Here is a 20513-nt window from a genome sequence, read left to right on the forward strand (position 1 = left end):
GTGAAACCCATTGTCGTAATCAAGTGGCTACATGTAGCCACTTGCGTGTAACCCCGTTACAGTAATCCTCTATATTGAGGTGTAGCAAGTCGACTTATCTTGCCTGGTTCGTTGGGCAGATCGTACTGCGTATGTGCCTCCTGCCGGTGTCCCGGGTTCGTCTTAGGTCACCACAACTTCAACACGATACTGGCCAACAGGACCTGACCTAGGTCCTGTGCCGGAACGTCGCCGCCCCTACTTTTTATTGAACATCCACTCAAATTCTTATTAAGTAGCCTATCAACAACTAATAGAACAACCTCCATCCTCCTCTTCCTCCCTCGATTGCTTTCAAGCGTCTTGGCTTACACACCATCCTCAGGTGCCTCCGCCAGTCAGATTTCGGGTTCTTGCCCTTCGATCGTCACGAACACGCTGTCCACCGGTACCTCCTCCCGTCAGAGTCCAGGTGCCGCTCTTCTTTCATCCTCTGGTCCCAAGCGCCACTGCACTCTAAGCACAGGTACCCGTTACTCGTTCAATTGGTACGGCAAGTCCCGCTTGCCCCTCTTCCGTCAAAGCCTCAACACAACTAATCGATCACTCTCGTCAGGTGAGCCCCACGTGCTCTCTGCCAGTATGATTCAAGAGTGAGCACCTCCTCACGTCACTGGTCGCTCGTCTTCTCGTCCGTGGACTCCTCATCCTTCCACTACGTGCGCTCTTGCGCGACAACCGCACATTCTATGCTTACGTTGGGTTCAGCTGACCCTTAGTCAATGCTGTCCACCCACTGGTCGTCCCATCGGAAATGAAAGACTTTCCTTTTAAAAGGAAACTCTATGTCATAGTTTGGCGCTCCTTTTAGGTATATTAGTATTCACCGAGCCGCTCTCCTGTGGGTCTTAGTAAAGCAAAACAGCTATTTACCAATCTTCTTAGCATAGCAAAAGCAGATATAGTACATCATATAAGGTAAATTAATAACTATATTGGGGTTACACTAGTTCTACATGGCGCACAACCTGTCAGCCAGGCCAGCCCACAATCCCGCAGAGGGTCGCGATCTGCATCCTCATTCAAGCGAATGTGCTTGCTTCACTTACTCCCAAAAGGAAGTAGTGGATAACCCCTTCGGGAATAGGTGGAACCCGGCACAGATGTACCCTAATGTCCGTATTCAGTAGGACAAACGGATTCAATGCGACAGTCGTAAAACGCCATCCTCGCAGGCTAAAAAAGGCAATATGTAATCTTTTTTTTTTAATGGTGTCATCCCCTCTCGTAGAAATACTAAATTCATATTTAGCATGAATGCGAAAAAGGAAAAAAAAGACGCCGTGAACATCAGAGAAAACATGTAATTAGCACTGGCTAACAGGTTTACTCGTCTTACACCAAAGGTGCATCAGCAGCGACGTCACCAACTCAGAAACGATCCTCTTGATCATGCGGCCTGGTTGGGATGACCCCCGATCTTTCAAATCCCTTTACAATTGTGTTGTTCTCGACAATTTCCCACGCTTCAACGACGAAACGTGACAGTAGCGCTCTCTCCTCATATGCTGAAGCTGGAAAGGGGTTATCAACGAAAACTCCGGCGGCATTCGGTTCGAAGCATTATGTCCACTGCTACCACGACCTGGAGAGCATGCGGCAGTGAACAGTTTAGACTATTTGCCTCTCGTATATATATTAGCCTTTTTATGAATTTTTTTATTGACCACAAATATTTTATCACTGTCTTACTAAATCCGGACTTTACGGTAGACACTATCGTCTAGTTTCAAATCCATGGGGTAATCGAATTTTAGCCGACCATACCTGGTACGGCCAGGTTTTGCGTGATGACCCCGCATCGATATTTGCGCACGTCCCGGTGGGGTAGCTTAGTGATTGAGCCACATATCTTATAATCACAGGCCATACAATGACCGTTGGGTCAGGGTGGGGTGATTTTCTCCGGGAAACGAAAATGTCGATCAATTTCGAGAAGCATCACCAGTCTAACCTAAGCCAGGTAGCGGCTATGGCAACCGCAGCGTACGCACAGCGTTTTCGAGCATCAGACTCGATCGATATTGGAATCGTATGCTCTCGGCAATACCGATTCAAAGAAACGCGTTGGGTAGAATCTTCCCATTGGCCGATAGTTTGGAGGTCTATTAGGAACCCGTCTTATTCTAACTGATGTCGTGGTTTCCAAGCCCCCCCCCCCGCAAACCGCCCGTTATAACCGGCTCAGACGGCTAGACAGTCGTAGACCCCTGGCGGTTCACGTCTGTTGACGATGGGCCATACTGCGTAGCGACGGTCGTCACCTATAGTTGTAGTTGTAAATACAGTCGCAGTAGTTGTAGCCGTAGTTGGTTCAGTGATATAGTTCCTGCAATAGAGGTTGCCATCCCTTCAGTTGGCAGTGTACCTTATGATATGAGACAGCCGCACTAGCGCAAGATTATTTGATCACAGGATTGATCGGCGTGTGAGAGGCCGATTGGGAAAAGAACCTGCCGCAACTTTCTTTGAACTTTCTGTTCGTTTCCGATGCTAGATCAAATTACTAAGACAGTACATCGGGCATCATGGTGAGAAGAGCAGTCTATACACAACCGCCCAGCAATCAAGGAGATCTACAGCCTGCCTACTTGCTTGCCTTGAAGTTGTCTAAACTGCCGTTGAATATTAGTCGGTCATTTGTTCCGCAGCTGCAGCATAAGTGGTCGCATCCAGGCAACGTCAACCGGCTAGTAAACTTACGTGTAATCACCGGGTGCCGTGAGTAAAATCACCTCCACTTCCTTGACACATGTCGGTATCTCAGCGGTCCAATGGTTGCTGAACTCGTCCCATATAAGATGGAACGGGACATTCGACTTGACTCGTTCCGCAAAGCGAATCATCAGACGCTCGATTGGTAAATTCGATTCCCACTAGCCTCAGCTGCTGCAGTGGACCAGCATTCCTGTTGCCGATTGCATGTTTCTCACTTTATTCCACTGGTCGCGTGCAAACCCATTCGGTAGGTGCAGTTGCATAACTTAGTGGCCTCAACCCGTGACGGTGGTTGTGAGAAGACGAGAAATGAGGACGGATTTCATCTCGGGAGTGTCCCAGGAGCAGACAATATTCTCGCAGAATGCCTGGTGTGGGGTTCAAATTAAGTAATATAGTGCTGGAGGAGCGCAAAGTGCTTCTTGCGAACCGCGAAAATGAATGGAGGTGGTTATTTTTATTTGGGGTGACGTTTGATAGGTCTTGATACATCGCCGTAATTCTGCATTTTAGTTGGCCGCTAGTTTTGGACTATCGCTTCAACGAGTGCCTTTAAATAAGATTATTACGATATGAATGTCGCGCAAAGCATGATAAAATCCAAATGTTTGCTATTTAGATAAATTATTTGCTACAGGTAAAACAGGTAATGCTAGGATTTAAAACCAGCAAGGTATTTAACCCTAAGCGTTTCTGGATGGGCCAATAATAGCAGATAATATCAGTTCATTAAAGGATATTTGATATAGAAGGGATTATTGTAGGAAATCTTTCATTAGTCAGCCGATTCTGGAAGGGAATACATTATTCACGTATTCTGACATCCGTTGCAATTACTGATTAAAATCCAGATTTGTACCTTGTGTACAGTACACTGATTATGTAATAAACACAGAATAGAGCGAGAGTCTGCTGACCACCCACTTGGCAAGGCATACAAAGACCAAGTGAGTGACGGGTCCTGAGCGCGGGTTTGATCCCGCCTCCAGGCATCCAAAACCGAACAACACGCACACTGAGGAAGACCGCGGAACTCGATCGTTCCGCCTGCTTTTCCTTGTTTCTCGCCACATCTACGCGCCGTAGACAACAAAAACTTATCAACCATGGCTGACGTGGAGGACCGCAAGCCGACGTAAGCTCACCGAAATGCTAGTTTAACTGCAATTCCCAAACGCGTCATTAACGGTCTTGTGCTTCTTTCCCAGTGAGAACGTCGAGGGGGCTCAGGAGAACGAGCAGGTGCAGCTTAATGAGGGCGACATCGAGACGAACTGGGACGAGGTGATCGAGACCTTCGACGGCATGGAGCTGCGTGAGGACCTGCTGCGCGGTATCTACGCCTACGGTTTCGAGAAGCCGTCTGCCATTCAGCAGCGCGCTGTGAAGCCCATCCTTCTGGGCCACGATTGCATTGCCCAGGCTCAGTCCGGTACTGGTAAGACTGCCACGTTCGCCGTGTCCATCCTGCAGAAGATCGACATTAACCTTAAGGAGACTCAGGCTCTGATCCTTGCCCCCACGCGTGAGCTGGCTCAGCAGATCGTTAAGGTTGTGGTTGCTATCGGCGACTACATGAGCGTGCAGGTGCACGCCTGCGTCGGTGGTACCGCTGTGCGCGACGACATCCGTACGCTTCAGCAGGGTGTGCACATCGTGGTCGGTACCCCCGGCCGTGTGGGTGACATGATCAACCGTCGTGCTCTGCGTACGGACGAAGTCAAGATGTTCGTGCTGGATGAGGCCGATGAGATGCTGTCTCGTGGTTTCAAGGACCAGATCTACGAGGTGTTCCGCTTCCTGCCCGAGAAGGTGCAGGTGGCTCTGTTCTCGGCTACCATGCCTCTGGATGTGCTTGAGGTGACTCGTCGCTTCATGCGCGAGCCTATCCGTATCCTCGTGAAGCGTGACGAACTAACCCTTGAAGGTATTAAGCAGTTCTTCATTGCCATCGACCGCGAGGAGTGGAAGTTCGACACGCTTTGCGATCTGTACGAGACGCTGACCATCACACAGGCCATCATCTACTGCAACACGCGCCGAAAAGTGGACTGGCTTACCGAGAAGATGCAGTCGAAGGACTTCACCGTGTCGGCCATGCACGGTGACATGGAGCAGCGTGAGCGTGACATCATTATGCGCGAGTTCCGCTCGGGCTCGTCGCGTGTGCTGATCACCACGGACCTGCTGGCCCGTGGTATCGATGTGCAGCAGGTGTCGCTGGTCATCAACTACGACCTGCCCACGAACCGCGAGAACTACATTCACCGTATCGGTCGTTCGGGTCGTTTCGGTCGTAAGGGTGTGGCCATCAACTTTTTGACGCACAACGACGTGCGATACCTGCGCGACATTGAGCAGTTCTACAACACGCAGATCGACGAGATGCCCATGAACGTCGCGGATCTTATTTAAGAACCCCTCTCAAGCGAACGTTCTTCAGCCAGGCTGCGCGCTGCTGCTGCGCTGCCGAGCCGTCGTCTGCGGCGGCTGAGCTTTGGAGACGGACGGTGAAGTTAAGTGAGAGACGACGGTAAAAGTGTGTGGCGCACGCGGGCCAACCAATGTAGAACCAAGTGTTAGGAGCAGTAGGGGAACGGAGGGGGTCGACGAGAGTGGTGGAAACAAGAGGCGGAGAGAAAAGAACGGCGACAAGGAGAGAGGGAGAGCGCGCGTTAAAGAAAAAAAGAGGAAGGGGGCTGTGTGTCTTCTTGTTTTGTTTCGGAAAAAAGTTTGTCTTCTTGCAGCTTAGTGGCGGTGACGCACATTGGTGTTGACTCAGTTTTCCTCTGGAGAACGTCATCATTTTGGCCGGCTGGGCATCGGTGCTTTACCCCAACATGGCTTCAAGAAATCAGGTTGCAAAGCTTAATAGGCAACTCTCCCAAGCGAAAGCTGAAGCTACAGCAGCGGCATGCTGCTGCAACTTGCAGTCTGCAAAACACCGCATTGTTAGCGTAATATACGAACACGCACCAGAGCATTTTGCTCGTGTCGGCCGAACCCATGCGATGCACAAAGCGAGCCAGAACAGCTTGGTGAAGTCCAGCCGTGTCCAGCGCGATGATTTGTCGTGCGGTTTTTCAGCCAATCATCACCAAGAGACACGCCCGACACTCGATATTCTTCCACTTCAGCATTCTCCACCAGCAACTGCCGTCTTCCCCCTCCGTCCTCTTTAAATCATGAGTGAGCCCGTGCCTAAGCAGCCCGAGGAGAGCACCAATCTGTATGAGGTGCTGGGTGTGGAGAAGTCGGCTAGTGAGTTGGAGATTAAGACCGCGTACCGCAAACTAGCGCTCAAATACCATCCGGACCGAAATGCCGGATCAGTCGAAGCGGCGGATAAATTCAAGCAGGCCAGCGCCGCCTACGCCATCTTGAGTGACCCCAACAAGCGTCGTCAGTACGATGTAGCTGGAGAGAGTGGCAAGGACATGGAGTTCGAGAGCGTGGACGTCGAGTCCATGGGCGGATTCGGCCGCGTCGTTGGTGCACTGTTTACCAAGATCGGAATGCCCATTCCCACGCAGATCTCGCAGACTGTGCTGTCCGCTGCGCGCGACTTGTGTGATGAGCGCAACAACTCAACGCAATTGCCTCAGGTCACGCAAATGGTCTTCGGAATGGAGCGCCACGCGAAGGTGGACAAACAGGACGCGCACTTCTACAAACTGCAGGTGGACAAGGACCGCGAGTCTGTCGTCTTCATGTGTCGATCGGCCAGTAAGAGCAAGTTTAAATTGGTTCTGTTCGACCAGCACGGAGCTGTGCGTATGGTGCAGGAGTCGGTCAAGAAGGCGCGCTGCACTGCTGCCGACATGTACTTATCCAGCACCGTGGAACTCATGGATCTCAACCCAGAGTTGTGGCCTGGAGCCAACAGCGACTCGGAACTGCCCGAAATCTTCAGTAAATTGTCGCTGTTTGAAGTGCGACGCACTGTGCCACTTGAGAAGGGCGAGCACTTGTTCTGCGTCTATGGAGACAACTGGCTGTCGGCTGTCAAGTACTCGATCAAGTGTCTGAAGATCGACGAGCAATCTCCAGCACTGCGCAACATCCAGCAGAGCGAACACGAGCTGGCTGGAATCAAACACGAGCTAGACGGTCTTCAGAAAGAGTACGTGGCTGCCAAGAAGGCGTTCGAGGAGGTTTGTGCACGTGTGGAGGCCAAGCAGATCCGCACGGAGGAGCTACTGCAGGAGCGCGAGCAGTCGTATGAGGCGTTCCTGGCTGGATGTGATCCCAATCAGAATGTTGGTCCTTTTGACGAAGCACGTGGTTCTAACACGTCTCAAAACGGACAAAAGGGATCATCGAATGAGTCTGCCAGCCCTGCTGGTGGCATCCGCAACATCTTTGGAGGCTTCCAGAACCGCTTCTTCGCTGGAAAGGAGCGTACCGGATCCATGGACTCTGCCAGCAACACCACCTCTCACAGTCATTAATGAGTGACAAAAAGTAGCGACATTAGATGCAGTGCAATAAGCAGAAGCTGACGACGGTAAGATGGAGACAACAGTAGGTAGGAATTCGAAGGACTCGCTCAGGTAGTAGTGATATGGATTTGACACAGTTTAGAATTTAGTAGTTGACGCTGGTTATGTTTTACAGCTCTTGTGTTGCAGCTTTAGTAGTCATCCAGTAGCCGTTGGCGCTTGGGGTCCATGTGGTCGTCAAGTTTCTTTGCCATGCAGTAGGCGTGTGCGATCCAAGGCACGAAAGCTGCAGCAAATAAAAACTGACCTACGAAGAAGGCCGTACCAAACATGGGCAGCTCGACTGCAAGGGCGTTGTAGAACCTTGCTAGCTGCGTCATGCGGCAATGTGTCGGCAGACCGCCAGACTTGGCTGCAGCTGCCGCAGCGTTGGCTGCCTCCTGTAAAGTGCAGGGTACGACGCGACCCGAAGCGTCCGCGAACATCTGATGCCCGAACGTAGCATACTGCGGCGCTAGAGTGAGTAGAGCGAATAGTCCGACCATAGCAAGCTGCATCAACACCAGCGACAGCATCGTCATCGTGGCAGCAGACGTCAGGCGCGGCTGTAATCGTCCCAGTCGGAAGCACAGGAACTGTAGACCGTGGCGCTTGAGTATTATCAACGAGATCGCGAACAGGTACACGAACAGCACAACAAAGACCACATAGTCCAGTGGGAATACACGTGATGCCAGCACCAACAGCAGATCCATCGGATTGGGGAATTCTGGTGTGTTCAAGAGGAATCCCCGCTCGAAATTGGAGTGCGCCATCTTGTCGACGCTTGTGATGAGCATTGACACCACGATCAGCAGCGACAGGATGATCAGAACGACGCCAATCGGGATCTTCCAGCAAGATAACTTGCCACTTAGAGCGAATCTCTGCAGATTGGCCTTCAGCACCTCGCGACGTTCTTCCAGAAGCTTTTCACGTGTCTTCAGTTGCGATAGTCGCTCCTGGTCTGCTCCACTCATCTGCTGCTCAACAACATATCGCTGTAGAATGGTTTCTCTCGTCTGCTTTGTTGCTTGCGTCTCCATTGCGTTCTCCTGAAGCAGATCTTCAAACGTCGTCATGTTTTCATCAATACTGTGGTCTTCCATTAACAACCCCACCAGCGGCACACTAGCTAGTCCTCGACTGCACACGAACAGCCACAAGTACATCCCAGTAAGCGCCAAAATTCCCACTAGTAATCGCAGAAACGTCTCTAGATCCGACGAAAATTTGAGCAACGGTCTTAGCCAGTCGATATCAGAACTAGCAGGTTTGCCGCAAAGGAGAACCACCATGAGCATGACCAGCAGGAACGAAAGACCCAGCAAGAAGCACGACGTGCGTTTGATAGCTGCGTAAAGACGGTCTCTGGCGGAAAACTTGAGCGTCAAGTGTGCGATCTCCGTCTGCTTGGCGTAATTGAAGGCCAGCGGCGCACCCACGAAGGAATACAGCGCTAAGGCTGCGAAATAAACCTGGTACATCACTCGGAGCGCCCGGACGTTCGATGGTACATGTGGCAACGCGTTCTCCAGTAGATAAACATCCACAGGAGCTGTAAACAAGCACAGCAGCGCTACATAGAGCGCTAGGATGCAGACGATGTTGACGAAGCGCGAGGACACAGTGAGCGGCGCTGCGCTGAGTGTGGAGGTGCCGGCGAAGGCTGCGAGCGACGAAGACGCACCGTTTTTGGGCTGTGCGTAAAGAACCAGACCCGTACTGAGGAGAAGGAGGACCAGCGCTACGCTGGCGTACAGGAGCCACACGAGGATCGCCGAAGAGTCCATGGGGACCGCGCTCATGGTCCGAGGAGCTGTCAAGAGAAGATGTTCCGCTTTGAAGTGATTCCGCTCGTTTGAAGAAGAACGTCACTTTGGTGTGATGTACACAGTTTTATATTCTGTTGCGTGGGTTGTTGTCACAAGCTTTATGAGATGCGAGATGGAAGTCTCAGCTACGAAAGGTTCTGCGCGGAGGCAGAGTTGCTGCAGAAGCGGTCGCATGAGCTGGCCAGTAAGCAGGCAGTCGGGAGTGACAAGTTTGTGGCGACATGGGAGTGGAGGCACGGTAACAGACAGGTGAGCAGCATTGATAGAGGAAGATGAAGTTGAAATGATTGTTGACTCGCATTTGTTGTGTGTGCGCGTTGAAGCATTTAGACGGAAACTCGTATCTCGTCTCGACAGGAAATTCCCGGCAATTTTGTCCGGATTCTGGCAGTGTGAAGACCACCATGGAGTTGGATGGAGATATTGACGAGCTCCTGGTGCACGACGAGGTAGGCAGAATATATCACTTCAACATGAAAACAATACTATCAATGCGTCGCTGCGTAATGAGATAACAGTCTCTAACTGGCGAATATGGCGTGGCCTTACTTAGGACAATTGGCCGGATGTCGATGAACCCCAGACGATGATGCTGCTACACTCCGGGGAAGTTGAGACAGCGTTGCTCGAATTCCACATTGTCTTCCACACTATCTATCAGACGCCGGTGTTATACTTCCGAGCTCTGGCCGTCGATGGAACGCCGCTGAATACCAACACAGTCACATGTGGCGTACAGTTCCCAGGTTCCAATGGACGACCAGCATTTGTCGGAATGGAGGAGCATCCTGTAGTGGGCAAACCGTTCTCGTTCCTGCATCCCTGTGAAACTGCAGCAGCCATGCAGCTTCTCCAAGCGCAACTCCAATCTAGCAAGTCTACTGAAGTTTCATCGGACGTGGAAATTCCTCAATATCTCGCGAGCTGGCTCAGCTTGGTGCAACCGCTGACAGGCATCTCTCCGCTAGATTATTATTCCGTATGATAGGAATTTTCATTTTTGCTTTGAATTAGTGCCATTTTTTTTCATTATAGAAAACCCACAAATGAGCAGGGAAGAGGCCGCGGCTCGTCCCCGCAAGAAGTACGCCTCACTGCGCTATGTTTATTGCATGATTAAGCTCATGTCGCTATGATCTGTGTTTCTATCGTCCAGACAGCGCGTTGGAGCCATCCCACCGCTAGCGACAGCCAGCACTCGAGCCAGGTTCGCGTTCGGTTCGCGACTTCTTGACACTGGTACAAACTTGGTGAAGAGCAACGGAAAGAAGAAACTGCGTATTTCGACTCGATCGAGTCACGAGCACGACGTGCGATCTACAGTCAACCACAGGAAAAGGAGAAGGCCCACATCACAGGACGAGGACGAAGCGACATCCGATGCAAAGTCTTCGCATCGAAAACTGACAGTGAAGACGGCGTTGCCTCGTCAGAGTAGCTACCTACCTGCTCCAACGAAAGTGTCGGCTTTGTTGAGCAGTTCAAATATCCATACGAAATCGCCGTCAAATGGGACTTTTAGACTCAAGAACCAGGAATCGACCAAAGAGGGAGAGGTGGTAGCAGACATGGGTGAGTGTGACGAACGCAAGCAATTCAGAATGCTGGGCTTCATTTCTGACGTTGATCTTGTTTCGTGATTCGGTTGCAGCTACCACTGAACCTGAATTTTGGATCACGCGTCGAAAAATGATGGAGACGGCGCTGAAGGAGCTGGACGCGATCGAGTACGTTTACGTGATAGCTATTGTAATGTGTTGCCCTATTGCTTACTGGTTGCTGGTCATGCCGCCGTGCTCGTGAAGGAACCGGATCAAGACGATTATCTAATAGACTGGCGTTGGAATTGCTCTCGTACATACGACGTTGCTTTGGTAGCTATTATATGTGCACGCGTAAGTTCTAAAGTGAGTTTAAATCCATAGCATCGTGTTGTGTTTCTTAACACTTGTGGCGGAAAATAAAACGAGCGTTTAGCAACGTTCGTATCCACACTACCGGAACGCATCAAACCTAATAAATGGCATAAAGGTGATGCTGCAAGCAAAGTGATCGCATTCAGCCGCATTTCAAGTTTCTCCCGGCGCAAGACAGCAGACTTATTGAGCTTGAAGATGCTGGCATCACCGTGGCAGGTATACCGCGCAAACACGTTGAATTCTAGTGGTGACCAACTGATCGTCTTGGTCGATTCGTAGAAATATCAATTGGCGCTGCAGACGAATCCACTACGGTGCGTCTTTTTCATGAGCTTACGTTGAACTACTTCTGAAGGCAGCGATACTATGTGGAAAAGCAGTCTTCATGCATCGTGTTCTGTGTAATGTTGCTATCAGGACGAAGGCGCTGACGTCTGCGGGGGTGGCGATGTTAGGAGAAGTTCTTGGTACGAGCCATGCTTCCGAGATGGTCGTCACAACTAAATAATATGCTGACTTTGCGCAATGCGTTACCAGGTCATGTGCTGAAGCATAAAACGCTGCGTGTGTGTAAATCCGCGTACTTCCTTTGGAACTGCCAAGGACTTAGTGACTGATTATTTGTGTCTTCGATCATACAGGGTCTCTCACCTCGGCAAATGCTCGCATTCTTTGCATTTGGGTGAGTTAAGGCTGTACTTGTGCTATTGCATTTGGTCAAGCTCTAGATTTTTGCATTTGTGTATGCAGTGGTGTCGTAACTGGTCCGGTCTTGCACTTCTGGTACGGGTATCTTGAAACTCAACGCGTGGCGAAGAAGAAATTGGTACAGAAGATTGCACAGTGCACCATGTTGGACACTTTCACCTAAAGCGGTCACCTTGCATTGTACAGACTCCCAACAGAAAGCTACTGCTCGATCGCCTCCTCTTCACACCACCCATGGTGGCATTTACCATTTTCTCGGTATGTTACAAATTATTGCCGTGCTGTAACAATTCGCTAACATGTGAAATTCTTGTTAGCTCGGAATTATGCGTGGCTCGAGTCCTAAAGCCTCACGCGAAAACCTCTCGCGCGTGTACTGGAACGCGCTGCTTATGAATTGGAAGGTGTGGACGCTAACACAGTGGTTGTCCTTCCACTGCGTCCCGCCGCAGTTTCGCGTGCTATGGGGTACGTTGGAAGTTTTCTTCTGGTCTGGAGGCGTCTCACTAATGTATGATTTTCCGTTGGGAACAGGCAACTGCGTTGCGCTTTGGTGGAATTCGTACTTGTCGCTCACACAGAAATAGTAGGAAGAGACTGCACCCATACGACTGGCACAGGAATTATCTTGTGTCTTGCAAATGGCTACATCCAGTGCAACTACAAGATGACCATCACTCTAGTTTTCTCAAGTCGCAGTTTGTCTTACCGAAACTCCAATCCTACATTATTTGATACAATCAATACAACAGGATATGCGATTTACTGACTTTGTTTTCCTTACATTTAACGTGAAATAGTCACTCTCCACAATATGCGTTATTATAGGTTCAATAGATCTCACATCGTGGTCGCAAAACCATTCCATTTCTACTCGGCATTCCCTCGCTTGCCAACAAGTGCACAATTGATACTTCGTGACCGTCCGCAGCTCTTGCGCTCTGACCCCCCTCCCAACCATGGCCGAAGCCCCGCAGAGCGTGCCATCGCTGGCTGCGCTGTGCGTGGCGCGCTTGGCCATGGGCGCTCCACAGCGTGCACTACTGAGCATCCTTCGGTGAGTTTTCCGGTTCCTCGCTTGGATCTAAAAGTGCTGACGGAATCGGTGTCTAATGCAATGCGCAGTCGTCTACCAGAGGAGCTGGTGCTGAAGCTGCTGGCCGATATGATCGCGTCCAAGACGCTGACGGATGACCGTCTCGCGGCCTTCTTCATGATCTCTCGTCGCGTGTTGAACCTCTCGGGCTGTTGCGCAATCCGTAACTCGATCCTACGCCAGATCCCCTTCCGTTGCCCGGAGTTGGTACGCATAAAAGTTTTGTTAGTGGAGAGATGAAGGTACTGATTGCTTGGTATGTTGCAGCGCTGTCTGGATCTGTCAAACTGTCCTCAAGTCACCAACACGGTGATCCGTGCGGTGCTGCAAGGTTGCTCCAACCTGCAGACGCTGCAGCTGGATGGATGCCGTCACATCACTGACGCCGCGTTTCAGCCGGATCACTCGCCATTCTACGCGCTGCACGCGTGTACATCACTGAAGGTCGTGAGCTTCGCGCGCTGCTCGCAGTTGACAAAGGACCTCGTCCTGTTCCTGGTCAAAGCTTGCCGATCCCTCATCGACATTAATTTCTCGCGATGCAAGGTGAGTCTAGATGAAGGAACTGAAATTTATATCATGGACTGCTGCTGACATTTTTGTTTTCCTGCAGCGCATTCATGACGATGCGATCCACTTGCTGCTTCGCTCGGCTACCGACTTGCAACGACTGAACTTGTCGTTCATGGACATCACGGACAAGGCGTTTACAACGGAGCCATCGGACCAACGCAATGGCTTCTACGCCATGGGTCGCGCTCTCCGTGCTATCGACCTCACACAAAGCAGCATCACCGACGTCACATTATTTGCTTTGGCGAAGCATTGCCCACACCTCGAGGAAGTGAAACTCAGCTGCTGCAGCGAGATGACGGACGTGGGTATCGAAGCGCTCGTGCGCTCCTGCAGACGTCTGCGTGTGTTAGATCTGAATAACTGCGCGTTAATCACTGACCGTGGTGTCGGAATGATTGGAGCTTACGGCCAGCAACTGGAACGATTGAACTTGTCGTGGTGCATGAATATCACCGACAAGAGCGTCGTGGATATTGCTAGCGGTTGCGAGAACTTGCAGGAATTGTTGCTGGTGTGGTGCACGCAGCTCACTGATGCCTCGATCGACGCGTTCCTGCCTGATGATGCAACAGCGAGGACCCAAGTTCTGAAGCTCAACTTCAGCGGGTGCAAGGGGATCAGCGCCGCACACGTAGAGATTGCTCGCACCAAGGGGCTGGATATCGTTACTGGCTCCTAACGCCGAAGCGCTGGTGCTCCCCACTCAAGCAAGCAGCCGCGCAATTTAGATGATCCACAGACGTATAGCTATCTATTTATTATGCACGAAGTGTACCGAAAAACGTGAGCAAGTGAAGTTGTTGTTGTCTCCCAAGTTGCTATATAATCTGTGACGTGTGTCGCGAAGGCGTAAATAGAAATGTTTCTAAAACAGAGCATTTCTATAGCCGGACTGGCGTCCCCACGTGGCAATTGCTTTGAAGCTCTCGATCGCAACATGTCTTGGCGGCGCTTCGACCTCAACGTCAAGGGCGTGGAGGGCATCCAGGAGCGCACCATCGGCGGAGGTGTCGTGACGCTCGTGAGCTGCATAGTGGTGGCTTTCTTGCTGCTGTCCGAGTTCTCAGTCTGGTGGACTGTGAGCGTAACGCACCGCATGCATGTGGACACAGACCCAGTAAGTATATTTCTTAAGCTATTGCGGCGAGAATAATTATACCTAACACTCTAAGTATTGCTCGGGAAGCAGCAAGACTTCCCTATTAACATTGAAGTGGACGTTTCCTTCCTCCACGAGGCATGCAAAGGTGATTTAATGACGTCTACAGCGTTGGAATGAGTGAATACTGAGAAGTAATTGCTAATTGACAGAGGTGGCGATGGACGTAAGCGACTCCAAAGGCCACAAGGAGATTATGCTCAAGAAGGATATCCAGGAGGAGCCTTTTGGAGAAAATGGTTGCAGACTTCATGGCACAGTGCAGGTGCAGAAGGTGGCGGGCGACTTGTCCTTCGCTCATGAGGGCTCGCTCACCGTCTTCTCGTTCTTCGACTTCCTCAACTTCAACTCTTCCCACGTAGTCAACCATCTGCGCTTCGGTCCGCAGATCCCAGACATGGAGACGCCCCTGATCGACGTCAGCAAGATCATTACTAAAAACCGTACGGAGAAAGTTCTGGCTACTGCCTCTAGTGTCGTGGCTGAACTAACGGTGTTTGTTACGTTGAATTTTGTAGTGGCCACGTACAAGTATTTTGTGAGTATCGTGCCTAGTCGCTACGTGTATCTGAACGGCAGATCGGTCACAACGTTCCAGTACTCGGTGACGGAGCACGAGACGAGTTCAAGAGGTCCGAATGGCCAGGTGTCATTCCCTGGTGTGATTTTTTCCTACGAGTTTTCTCCCATTGCTGTGGAATACATTGAATCCAAGCCGTCTGTACTACACTTCCTCACCAGTACCAGTGCCATCGTGGGTGGCGTCTTCGCTGTCGCTCGTATGATCGACGGTGCAATCTACAGCGTCTCCAAAAAAGTCGATTAGATTTTGCAAATACACGGCAACAAGTACACTGAATGACTGAATATGTCGCCACTGCTTTTTCGACGAAAACACGAGTTTGCGGTTTTGTTTCCTGTTAGGACATCGACACCTATTGTACATTGTGCTGCTCATTATTCCCGGTCTTACACGATCTCTTGGACATTGTTAAGTGATGTCTGCTGCGACTTCATCGCGTTCTTCCTTACAACTTCAAGGCGCTGTTGTAACTCCGACTTCTGGTCGTCCAATTCGTCATCACCATTGCCTACCAGATCGTCATGGAGGGACGACAATAGAGCCATCGCTTGTTGATCAGGTAATTCATTTACCACTGCAGCCACATCAGCAATAATTTCTTGTGCGAGGTTTCTCTTCTGCTCACGAGAATCAAACACAATGGCAGCATAGGCCAATGCAGTTTTCTCCACGACACGGACGACGGCAGATAAGGGCAAAAGTCCCAGCACGTACAGGTGAAAGCTTGCGCCAATGTAAGTGCGGAAAGAGTGAATGCCGCTCTGGTTGCACTCTTTCCCACGGTACGAATGCTGACTCAGCGGTTTGCCTGTGGCGTGGTTGCGAATCACGTCGTGGATCAGCACAGCAGATACAGCGTACAAGTGCGGATTCTTCAGCAACTCCTTGCCCAGATCGATGTCACCCTGGCCGTTGTCACCCACGAATACAAACCGATGCTCTGCAAACACGCGCTTGAATCGAACAAAATTCTGACCATGATGACAATAATAATTCGCACATCATTTTGAATTAATATCTGACAAGCTTTACGTACCCGAAGTTTTCCTGACGCAATGCGTTGTGATCCCCACATATTGGCGAAGCGACCCATTAAAACTGAAGGTAGCACGAAGGATTCCGTTTAGTATAACCATATAAAATCATTCTGGACCGTTACGTACGTGTGAAGTGCTGGAACCCGCAAGCACGAAGTTCTTGTAAGGATCGCTTGCGTAAAAATTCAGGCCTCGCAGTGAGGAAAGCTACACGCTGCACATCCTTTGGTTTCTTCGATCCGGCAGTAATCCCAGCCTCAAGGTCATCGTTGTCATCGCTATCTTCACGTTCGTATCCACTATGTCGGTCAGCGGTATCAGCTGAAATTGTAGCCGAGCGTCGAAGCAGTTCTTGAGCAAATTGATGAACACCTGGATACACCGTAAGCTCTGGGTAGCGCGTGTCGAAGAGTGCGGCCAGCATTGTGTCGTCGATGTCACTAAAGAAATCATTCAAATAACTACCAGTTAGTCTGATAATAAGCGCAATACCAGTGGTAAATACTCACCACAATAGCTTGATCGGTGCGAAGAACTTCGGCGACGTACGCAGCGCCGCTGCTTCTGCTTCGAAATGCTTTAGAATAGCCTCGCGCTCCGTATCCGACCGAATACGATGATAGATCAAGTCGAACATGGGGAACTTGGTATCCACCTTGTTCTTCAGCTGCAAACACGCCATACTCTTCTTGGCACAGAAGCAATCCCGGATGCACGTAACGACATCAGACTCGGCCGCGTACTTTTGCAGTGACAAAATGATCGTGGCCAGGGTGTTGACACTCAACACTGGCAGCTCCAGCCTCGTACTACAGAAATGTGCAAAGTGTTGCGCCTTGACCTTGGAATTGAGCAGTCGGTGCATGTCGATCACCTTAATGAACGCCTCGGTCTCCCGCGGGGTCTCACACTTCGCCAGCTCCGCGATCGTGTCGGTGTACAGCGGAATCTTGCCGGTATATCTCACCCCTGACAGCATAACCCGTTAGTACTTGCAGTACTTTAATATAATTATAAAAGTTATTGCCACGCACGAGCTTTACGGCCGACAGCCAGCAGAGCTTCGCGTTCTCCGTCTGACCCCGAGACGGAGATGTGCGGCCGATGTGGCGCCTTGAACGACGAACGCAGCATGCGTAGAGGGTCAACGCCATGACACAGCAGCACTACGCACAAGCATAGCAGCAGAAGGAACAGGATGATAAACGGCAGCGACAGCTCCAGCTCCCGCGTCGAGTCCATGGAGCTCCAAATGACGGTAGAGGTTGCTGGAATATTGGCACAACAGTCTCACTTTCGATTTTTTAACTTGAACAAAGTAACGTGGTAAAATAAAATATTTAGATTACCGAGTGCAAATTATCAACCGCTCATTTGACAAGTAAAAAGCATGTGGAGCGTAGCTACTCGTCGATGGGCGGCGCGTGCTGCCAGTTCGCGCAATGCGCGCGCGTCTGCATTCGCCGCAAACTTCTCGTCGTCTGGCGAATCGAAGGACGAGAAACTCGAGGCGCAGGTGAAGAAATGGCAGCAGCAGAAGCCCGAAGATAAAGCCAAGTTCCTGTCCGTGCAGGTGGACCGCTCGGCACTGAAGCAGCCGGGTGCACTGGCCAGCAACGTGCCTGTGGACCTGCCACAGGGCAAGAGCAAGGAAAACTCGCTGGTGCATGTGCTACGCTCCATGATCGAGGTCAAAGGCCCTCTCACGGTGGCCGAGTTCATGTCCCGCGCTCTGAGCCACCCGGACCATGGCTACTACATGAAGAAAGACGTGTTCGGCAGTCAAGGAGACTTCACCACGGCGCCTGAGATCAGTCAGATGTTCGGCGAACTCATTGCGGTCTGGTGCGTAGCGACGTGGCAGCAAATGGGCATGCCCAGCCACATCAAGATCGTGGAAATGGGTCCAGGACGAGGTTCCCTAATGAGCGATTTCCTCCGAGCCGCCAAGTCGTTCCCGCCATTCTACGAAGCCATTGAAATCCACATGGTAGATATTAGTCCAGGTACGGCTGCTGTGCGTAGCAGGTTTTGATGATAAGAGTACTGACATTGTTGGAATCGTGCTTGCTCAGCGATGCAGAAGATTCAGCAGGAGACGCTTAAATGCGAGCCGATCGAAGACAAAACGGTGCCGGAGAACACGATGCGGCTGCCGGATAACGGACCTACTGTTCGCTGGCATGCAGACTTTGCCAACGTGCCGCATGGCCCGAGTTTGATGATCGCGCAGGAACTATTTGATGCTCTGCCAGTGCATCAGTTCGAATACACAGATCGGTACGTTTGTCAGTGAGCTTTCAAGACAAGTGACAGTATAATTGACAGTCGATTACAGTGGCTGGCGTGAGCGTCTAGTGGACATCGACTTCGAAGACGGCGGCGACCATTTCCGCTTCGTGTTGTCGCCTGGTCCGACACCAGCGACGCGCGTGTACATTGGACGGGAGAAACTATTCGACCCGTCGACGGCTTTATCACACGTGGCTGAAACGCATATCTCTGGTGTTGAAGACCTCAAGAAGATGCAAGACACGGTAGTGCAGCGCTTGGACGTCGCGGACGTGGCTGGCACACCTGTACACACGCCACAGGCTAAGGTCGGTGACAAGATTGAGATCTCGCCTGTTAGTATCGCTCTAGTGCAGGACATGGCCAAGCGCATCTCGCAGTCAGGAGGTGGCGCTCTGATCGTGGACTATGGCTACGATCACCCGTCGGAGCTCAGTCTTCGAGGTATTAAGAACCACGAGTTCGTCAGTGTACTGCGTGAACCAGGTGATGTGGATCTGAGTATCGACGTGGACTTCGCGACGCTGCGTCGATTCGCTACTACTGAATCCAAAGTCAAGGGCTCGGGTCCAGTCGGTCAAGGAACATTTCTGAAGAACATGGGCATCGAGCACCGTCTCGCCATGTTGCTGCAGAATACCGAGTCGGAGAAGGTTCAGCAGGACTTGTTCTCTTCGTACGAGCGTCTCGTGGAGCCTGAGCAGATGGGTACAATCTTTAAGGCCATGGCGCTGACACACGAAGATATCGGCCAGCCCGTGGGCTTCGAAGAGATTCCGACGGAGTCTACCGAGCAGTAGACCCTGCAAGGTTAAAAAAAAAACAATAGAGCGAAGTTTGTGTCTAAAACTGACAAATATTTCGTTTTTGCTCATTTTTGCGCCAAAACAAAGTCGTAATTTATAGCATTAGCAGCCTAAAACCACTAGAGTACCATCCATACAAGTCGACCTGCTTACAGCTTAAGAGGGCCGCGGTTGGGGTAGTACTTCTCGTGGTTGCCGTCCGGGCGGAGCGAGCCGTTGTTGCGCATCTCGGCGTACACCTCACGCTCGTACTTGGTGAAACCCCACTTCTTGGAGCCCAGCACTTTCTGGCGACCAGGGAATTTGAACTTGGCACGACGCAGAGCCTCCACGACCGAGGGGCCGAACGAGTCCTTCGAACGCACCGAGATAATGGGCTGGCCGATGGCCACACGGGCAGCAACACCCGAGGGCTTACCGTAAGCGTGACGCATACCGGTCTGCAGTCTATCGGCACCGGCGCACGAAAGCATCTTGTTGATACGCAGGACCTGGAACGGGTGGCAACGGATGCGCATGTGGAAGTTGTCCTTACCGCAGTACTTGGTCAGGTAACGGTTAGCAGCAACACGGGCAGCCTCAAGAGCCTCTGAGGACAGCTGCTCCTTCTCGTCGGACACCAGGTGAGCAACGAACGGGAAGGCGTCGACCGAAGCCTTCTTGTTACCGACATCGTAGATGCGGATCTTCGGGTCGGGCACACCACGGCAGAAGCGCGACTTAATGAACGGCTTCTTGTTCTGGAAACGGTAACACTTAGCAGGACGGCGACCCATGTTGACTTATTTGGCAAATACCACAATGAACGACCGAGAGGGAGGCCTGCCAAAGGCGCTCCAGTCCACTCAGTTCGGGTATCTTCTTCGCAGCGGATTGGATGAAATTAGAGAGAAAACGCTGGCGGTTGGTGAAAAAGAATAAAAGTTTAAGTCATCAATGAGAGTGACGCAAGCATACGAGACATGATTGGGAGAAAAAGAAAAAAGATGACTTCATCTTCTTCGGTCTGTGATTGGATGAAAAGATGTTGAAGTGGCATGCGTGAGTGATGTTCATTCCTGACAAGAACAAGAAAAATACTTAAGTTGCGACCTTGACGCGACCGCGGCGTAGATATGAAGCAGTGTTGCGTCGTGTGGAGAACAGCAATCGCCACATAGATCGACGTCTCCTTGTCTTAGATCTCCCAGACGAAATCATCTTGGCATCGATAGGTTCGAGCGCAAAGAGAGGCTTGGAGTTATGCGAAAGGATCCGCGAGTAC

The 20513-nt window shown here is 51.1% G+C and overlaps 10 protein-coding genes across 14 annotated transcripts; 7 read left to right on the forward strand and 3 right to left on the reverse strand.

Annotated features, from left to right (window-relative positions):
• Positions 1-3863: 3863 nt before the first annotated feature.
• On the forward strand, positions 3864-5172 carry PPTG_17946 (ATP-dependent RNA helicase eIF4A; the record flags this gene model as incomplete). Its single annotated transcript, XM_008915914.1, has 2 exons — positions 3864-3892; positions 3966-5172. 2 exons carry the CDS (start codon positions 3864-3866, stop codon positions 5170-5172), a joined length of 1236 nt encoding a protein of 411 aa, XP_008914162.1.
• A 770-nt stretch (positions 5173-5942) lies between these two features.
• On the forward strand, positions 5943-7208 carry PPTG_17947 (hypothetical protein; the record flags this gene model as incomplete). Its single annotated transcript, XM_008915915.1, has 1 exon — positions 5943-7208. The coding sequence occupies one exon, from the start codon at positions 5943-5945 to the stop codon at positions 7206-7208; it is 1266 nt and encodes a 421-aa protein (XP_008914163.1).
• A 60-nt stretch (positions 7209-7268) lies between these two features.
• On the reverse strand, positions 7269-9112 carry PPTG_17948 (hypothetical protein). Its single transcript, XM_008915916.1, has one exon. It carries the CDS (start codon positions 9044-9046, stop codon positions 7391-7393), a length of 1656 nt encoding a protein of 551 aa, XP_008914164.1. The 5' UTR covers positions 9047-9112; the 3' UTR covers positions 7269-7390.
• Positions 9113-9178: 66 nt separating this feature from the next.
• On the forward strand, positions 9179-10058 carry PPTG_17949 (hypothetical protein; the record flags this gene model as incomplete). The annotated part of the gene is made up of 3 exons (XM_008915917.1): positions 9179-9322; positions 9397-9522; positions 9627-10058. The coding sequence occupies 3 exons, from the start codon at positions 9179-9181 to the stop codon at positions 10056-10058; spliced, it is 702 nt and encodes a 233-aa protein (XP_008914165.1).
• A 61-nt stretch (positions 10059-10119) lies between these two features.
• On the forward strand, positions 10120-12287 carry PPTG_24249 (hypothetical protein; the record flags this gene model as incomplete). The annotated part of the gene is made up of 11 exons (XM_008915918.1): positions 10120-10157; positions 10230-10645; positions 10725-10800; positions 11272-11306; positions 11373-11459; positions 11530-11558; positions 11634-11674; positions 11743-11818; positions 11887-11958; positions 12018-12168; positions 12235-12287. The coding sequence occupies 11 exons, from the start codon at positions 10120-10122 to the stop codon at positions 12285-12287; spliced, it is 1074 nt and encodes a 357-aa protein (XP_008914166.1).
• Positions 12288-12554: 267 nt separating this feature from the next.
• Positions 12555-14186, forward strand: PPTG_17952 (hypothetical protein). 3 transcript variants are annotated; one of them, XM_008915919.1, is made up of 4 exons: positions 12555-12757; positions 12826-13003; positions 13064-13342; positions 13410-14186. In XM_008915919.1, the coding sequence occupies exons 1-4, from the start codon at positions 12660-12662 to the stop codon at positions 14049-14051; spliced, it is 1197 nt and encodes a 398-aa protein (XP_008914167.1). In that variant the 5' UTR covers positions 12555-12659; the 3' UTR covers positions 14052-14186. The 3 variants fall into 3 exon arrangements, with proteins under 3 accessions (XP_008914167.1, XP_008914168.1, XP_008914169.1); XM_008915920.1 differs by having other exon boundaries at positions 12555-13003; XM_008915921.1 differs by having other exon boundaries at positions 12826-13342.
• A 76-nt stretch (positions 14187-14262) lies between these two features.
• On the forward strand, positions 14263-15521 carry PPTG_17953. Of its 2 annotated transcripts, XM_008915922.1 has the most exons (4): positions 14263-14489; positions 14562-14619; positions 14684-14974; positions 15050-15521. In XM_008915922.1, the coding sequence occupies exons 1-4, from the start codon at positions 14310-14312 to the stop codon at positions 15355-15357; spliced, it is 837 nt and encodes a 278-aa protein (XP_008914170.1). In that variant the 5' UTR covers positions 14263-14309; the 3' UTR covers positions 15358-15521. The 2 variants fall into 2 exon arrangements, with proteins under 2 accessions (XP_008914170.1, XP_008914171.1); XM_008915923.1 differs by having other exon boundaries at positions 14562-14974.
• Positions 15200-17475, reverse strand: PPTG_17954. 2 transcript variants are annotated; one of them, XM_008915924.1, is made up of 5 exons: positions 17186-17475; positions 16661-17120; positions 16278-16591; positions 16151-16212; positions 15200-16085 (listed from the first exon to the last, which is right to left on the reverse strand). In XM_008915924.1, the coding sequence occupies exons 1-5, from the start codon at positions 17391-17393 to the stop codon at positions 15501-15503; spliced, it is 1629 nt and encodes a 542-aa protein (XP_008914172.1). In that variant the 5' UTR covers positions 17394-17475; the 3' UTR covers positions 15200-15500. The 2 variants fall into 2 exon arrangements, with proteins under 2 accessions (XP_008914172.1, XP_008914173.1); XM_008915925.1 differs by having other exon boundaries at positions 15200-16212.
• Positions 17476-17480: 5 nt separating this feature from the next.
• On the forward strand, positions 17481-19312 carry PPTG_17955 (hypothetical protein). The gene is made up of 3 exons (XM_008915926.1): positions 17481-18157; positions 18227-18431; positions 18490-19312. The coding sequence occupies exons 1-3, from the start codon at positions 17542-17544 to the stop codon at positions 19241-19243; spliced, it is 1575 nt and encodes a 524-aa protein (XP_008914174.1). The 5' UTR covers positions 17481-17541; the 3' UTR covers positions 19244-19312.
• On the reverse strand, positions 19274-20120 carry PPTG_17956 (60S ribosomal protein L10). The gene has a single exon (XM_008915927.1). It carries the CDS (start codon positions 20023-20025, stop codon positions 19399-19401), a length of 627 nt encoding a protein of 208 aa, XP_008914175.1. The 5' UTR covers positions 20026-20120; the 3' UTR covers positions 19274-19398.
• Positions 20121-20513: the final 393 nt, after the last annotated feature.

This window comes from Phytophthora parasitica, assembly GCF_000247585.1.
Source record: "Phytophthora parasitica INRA-310 unplaced genomic scaffold supercont2.77, whole genome shotgun sequence".
In the NCBI taxonomy this organism is placed as follows: domain Eukaryota; phylum Oomycota; class Peronosporomycetes; order Peronosporales; family Peronosporaceae; genus Phytophthora; species Phytophthora nicotianae.

Coding starts and splice junctions, on each gene's coding strand:
- PPTG_17948 (XM_008915916.1), bottom strand. CDS start 9,046: ATGAGCGCGGTCCCCATGGACTCTTCGGCGATCCTCGTGTGGCTCCTG.
- PPTG_17952 (XM_008915919.1), top strand. CDS start 12,660: ATGGCCGAAGCCCCGCAGAGCGTGCCATCGCTGGCTGCGCTGTGCGTG. Junction 12,758..12,825: donor GCACTACTGAGCATCCTTCG/GTGAGTTTTCCG, acceptor TGCAATGCGCAG/TCGTCTACCAGAGGAGCTGG. Junction 13,004..13,063: donor CCTTCCGTTGCCCGGAGTTG/GTACGCATAAAA, acceptor GGTATGTTGCAG/CGCTGTCTGGATCTGTCAAA.
- PPTG_17953 (XM_008915922.1), top strand. CDS start 14,310: ATGTCTTGGCGGCGCTTCGACCTCAACGTCAAGGGCGTGGAGGGCATC. Junction 14,490..14,561: donor TGCATGTGGACACAGACCCA/GTAAGTATATTT, acceptor CTCGGGAAGCAG/CAAGACTTCCCTATTAACAT. Junction 14,620..14,683: donor CCTCCACGAGGCATGCAAAG/GTGATTTAATGA, acceptor GCTAATTGACAG/AGGTGGCGATGGACGTAAGC.
- PPTG_17954 (XM_008915924.1), bottom strand. CDS start 17,393: ATGGACTCGACGCGGGAGCTGGAGCTGTCGCTGCCGTTTATCATCCTG. Junction 16,213..16,277: donor CGGGTTCCAGCACTTCACAC/GTACGTAACGGT, acceptor TGCTACCTTCAG/TTTTAATGGGTCGCTTCGCC. Junction 16,086..16,150: donor TTGCGTCAGGAAAACTTCGG/GTACGTAAAGCT, acceptor CATCATGGTCAG/AATTTTGTTCGATTCAAGCG.
- PPTG_17955 (XM_008915926.1), top strand. CDS start 17,542: ATGTGGAGCGTAGCTACTCGTCGATGGGCGGCGCGTGCTGCCAGTTCG. Junction 18,158..18,226: donor CATGGTAGATATTAGTCCAG/GTACGGCTGCTG, acceptor GTGCTTGCTCAG/CGATGCAGAAGATTCAGCAG. Junction 18,432..18,489: donor CAGTTCGAATACACAGATCG/GTACGTTTGTCA, acceptor AGTCGATTACAG/TGGCTGGCGTGAGCGTCTAG.
- PPTG_17956 (XM_008915927.1), bottom strand. CDS start 20,025: ATGGGTCGCCGTCCTGCTAAGTGTTACCGTTTCCAGAACAAGAAGCCG.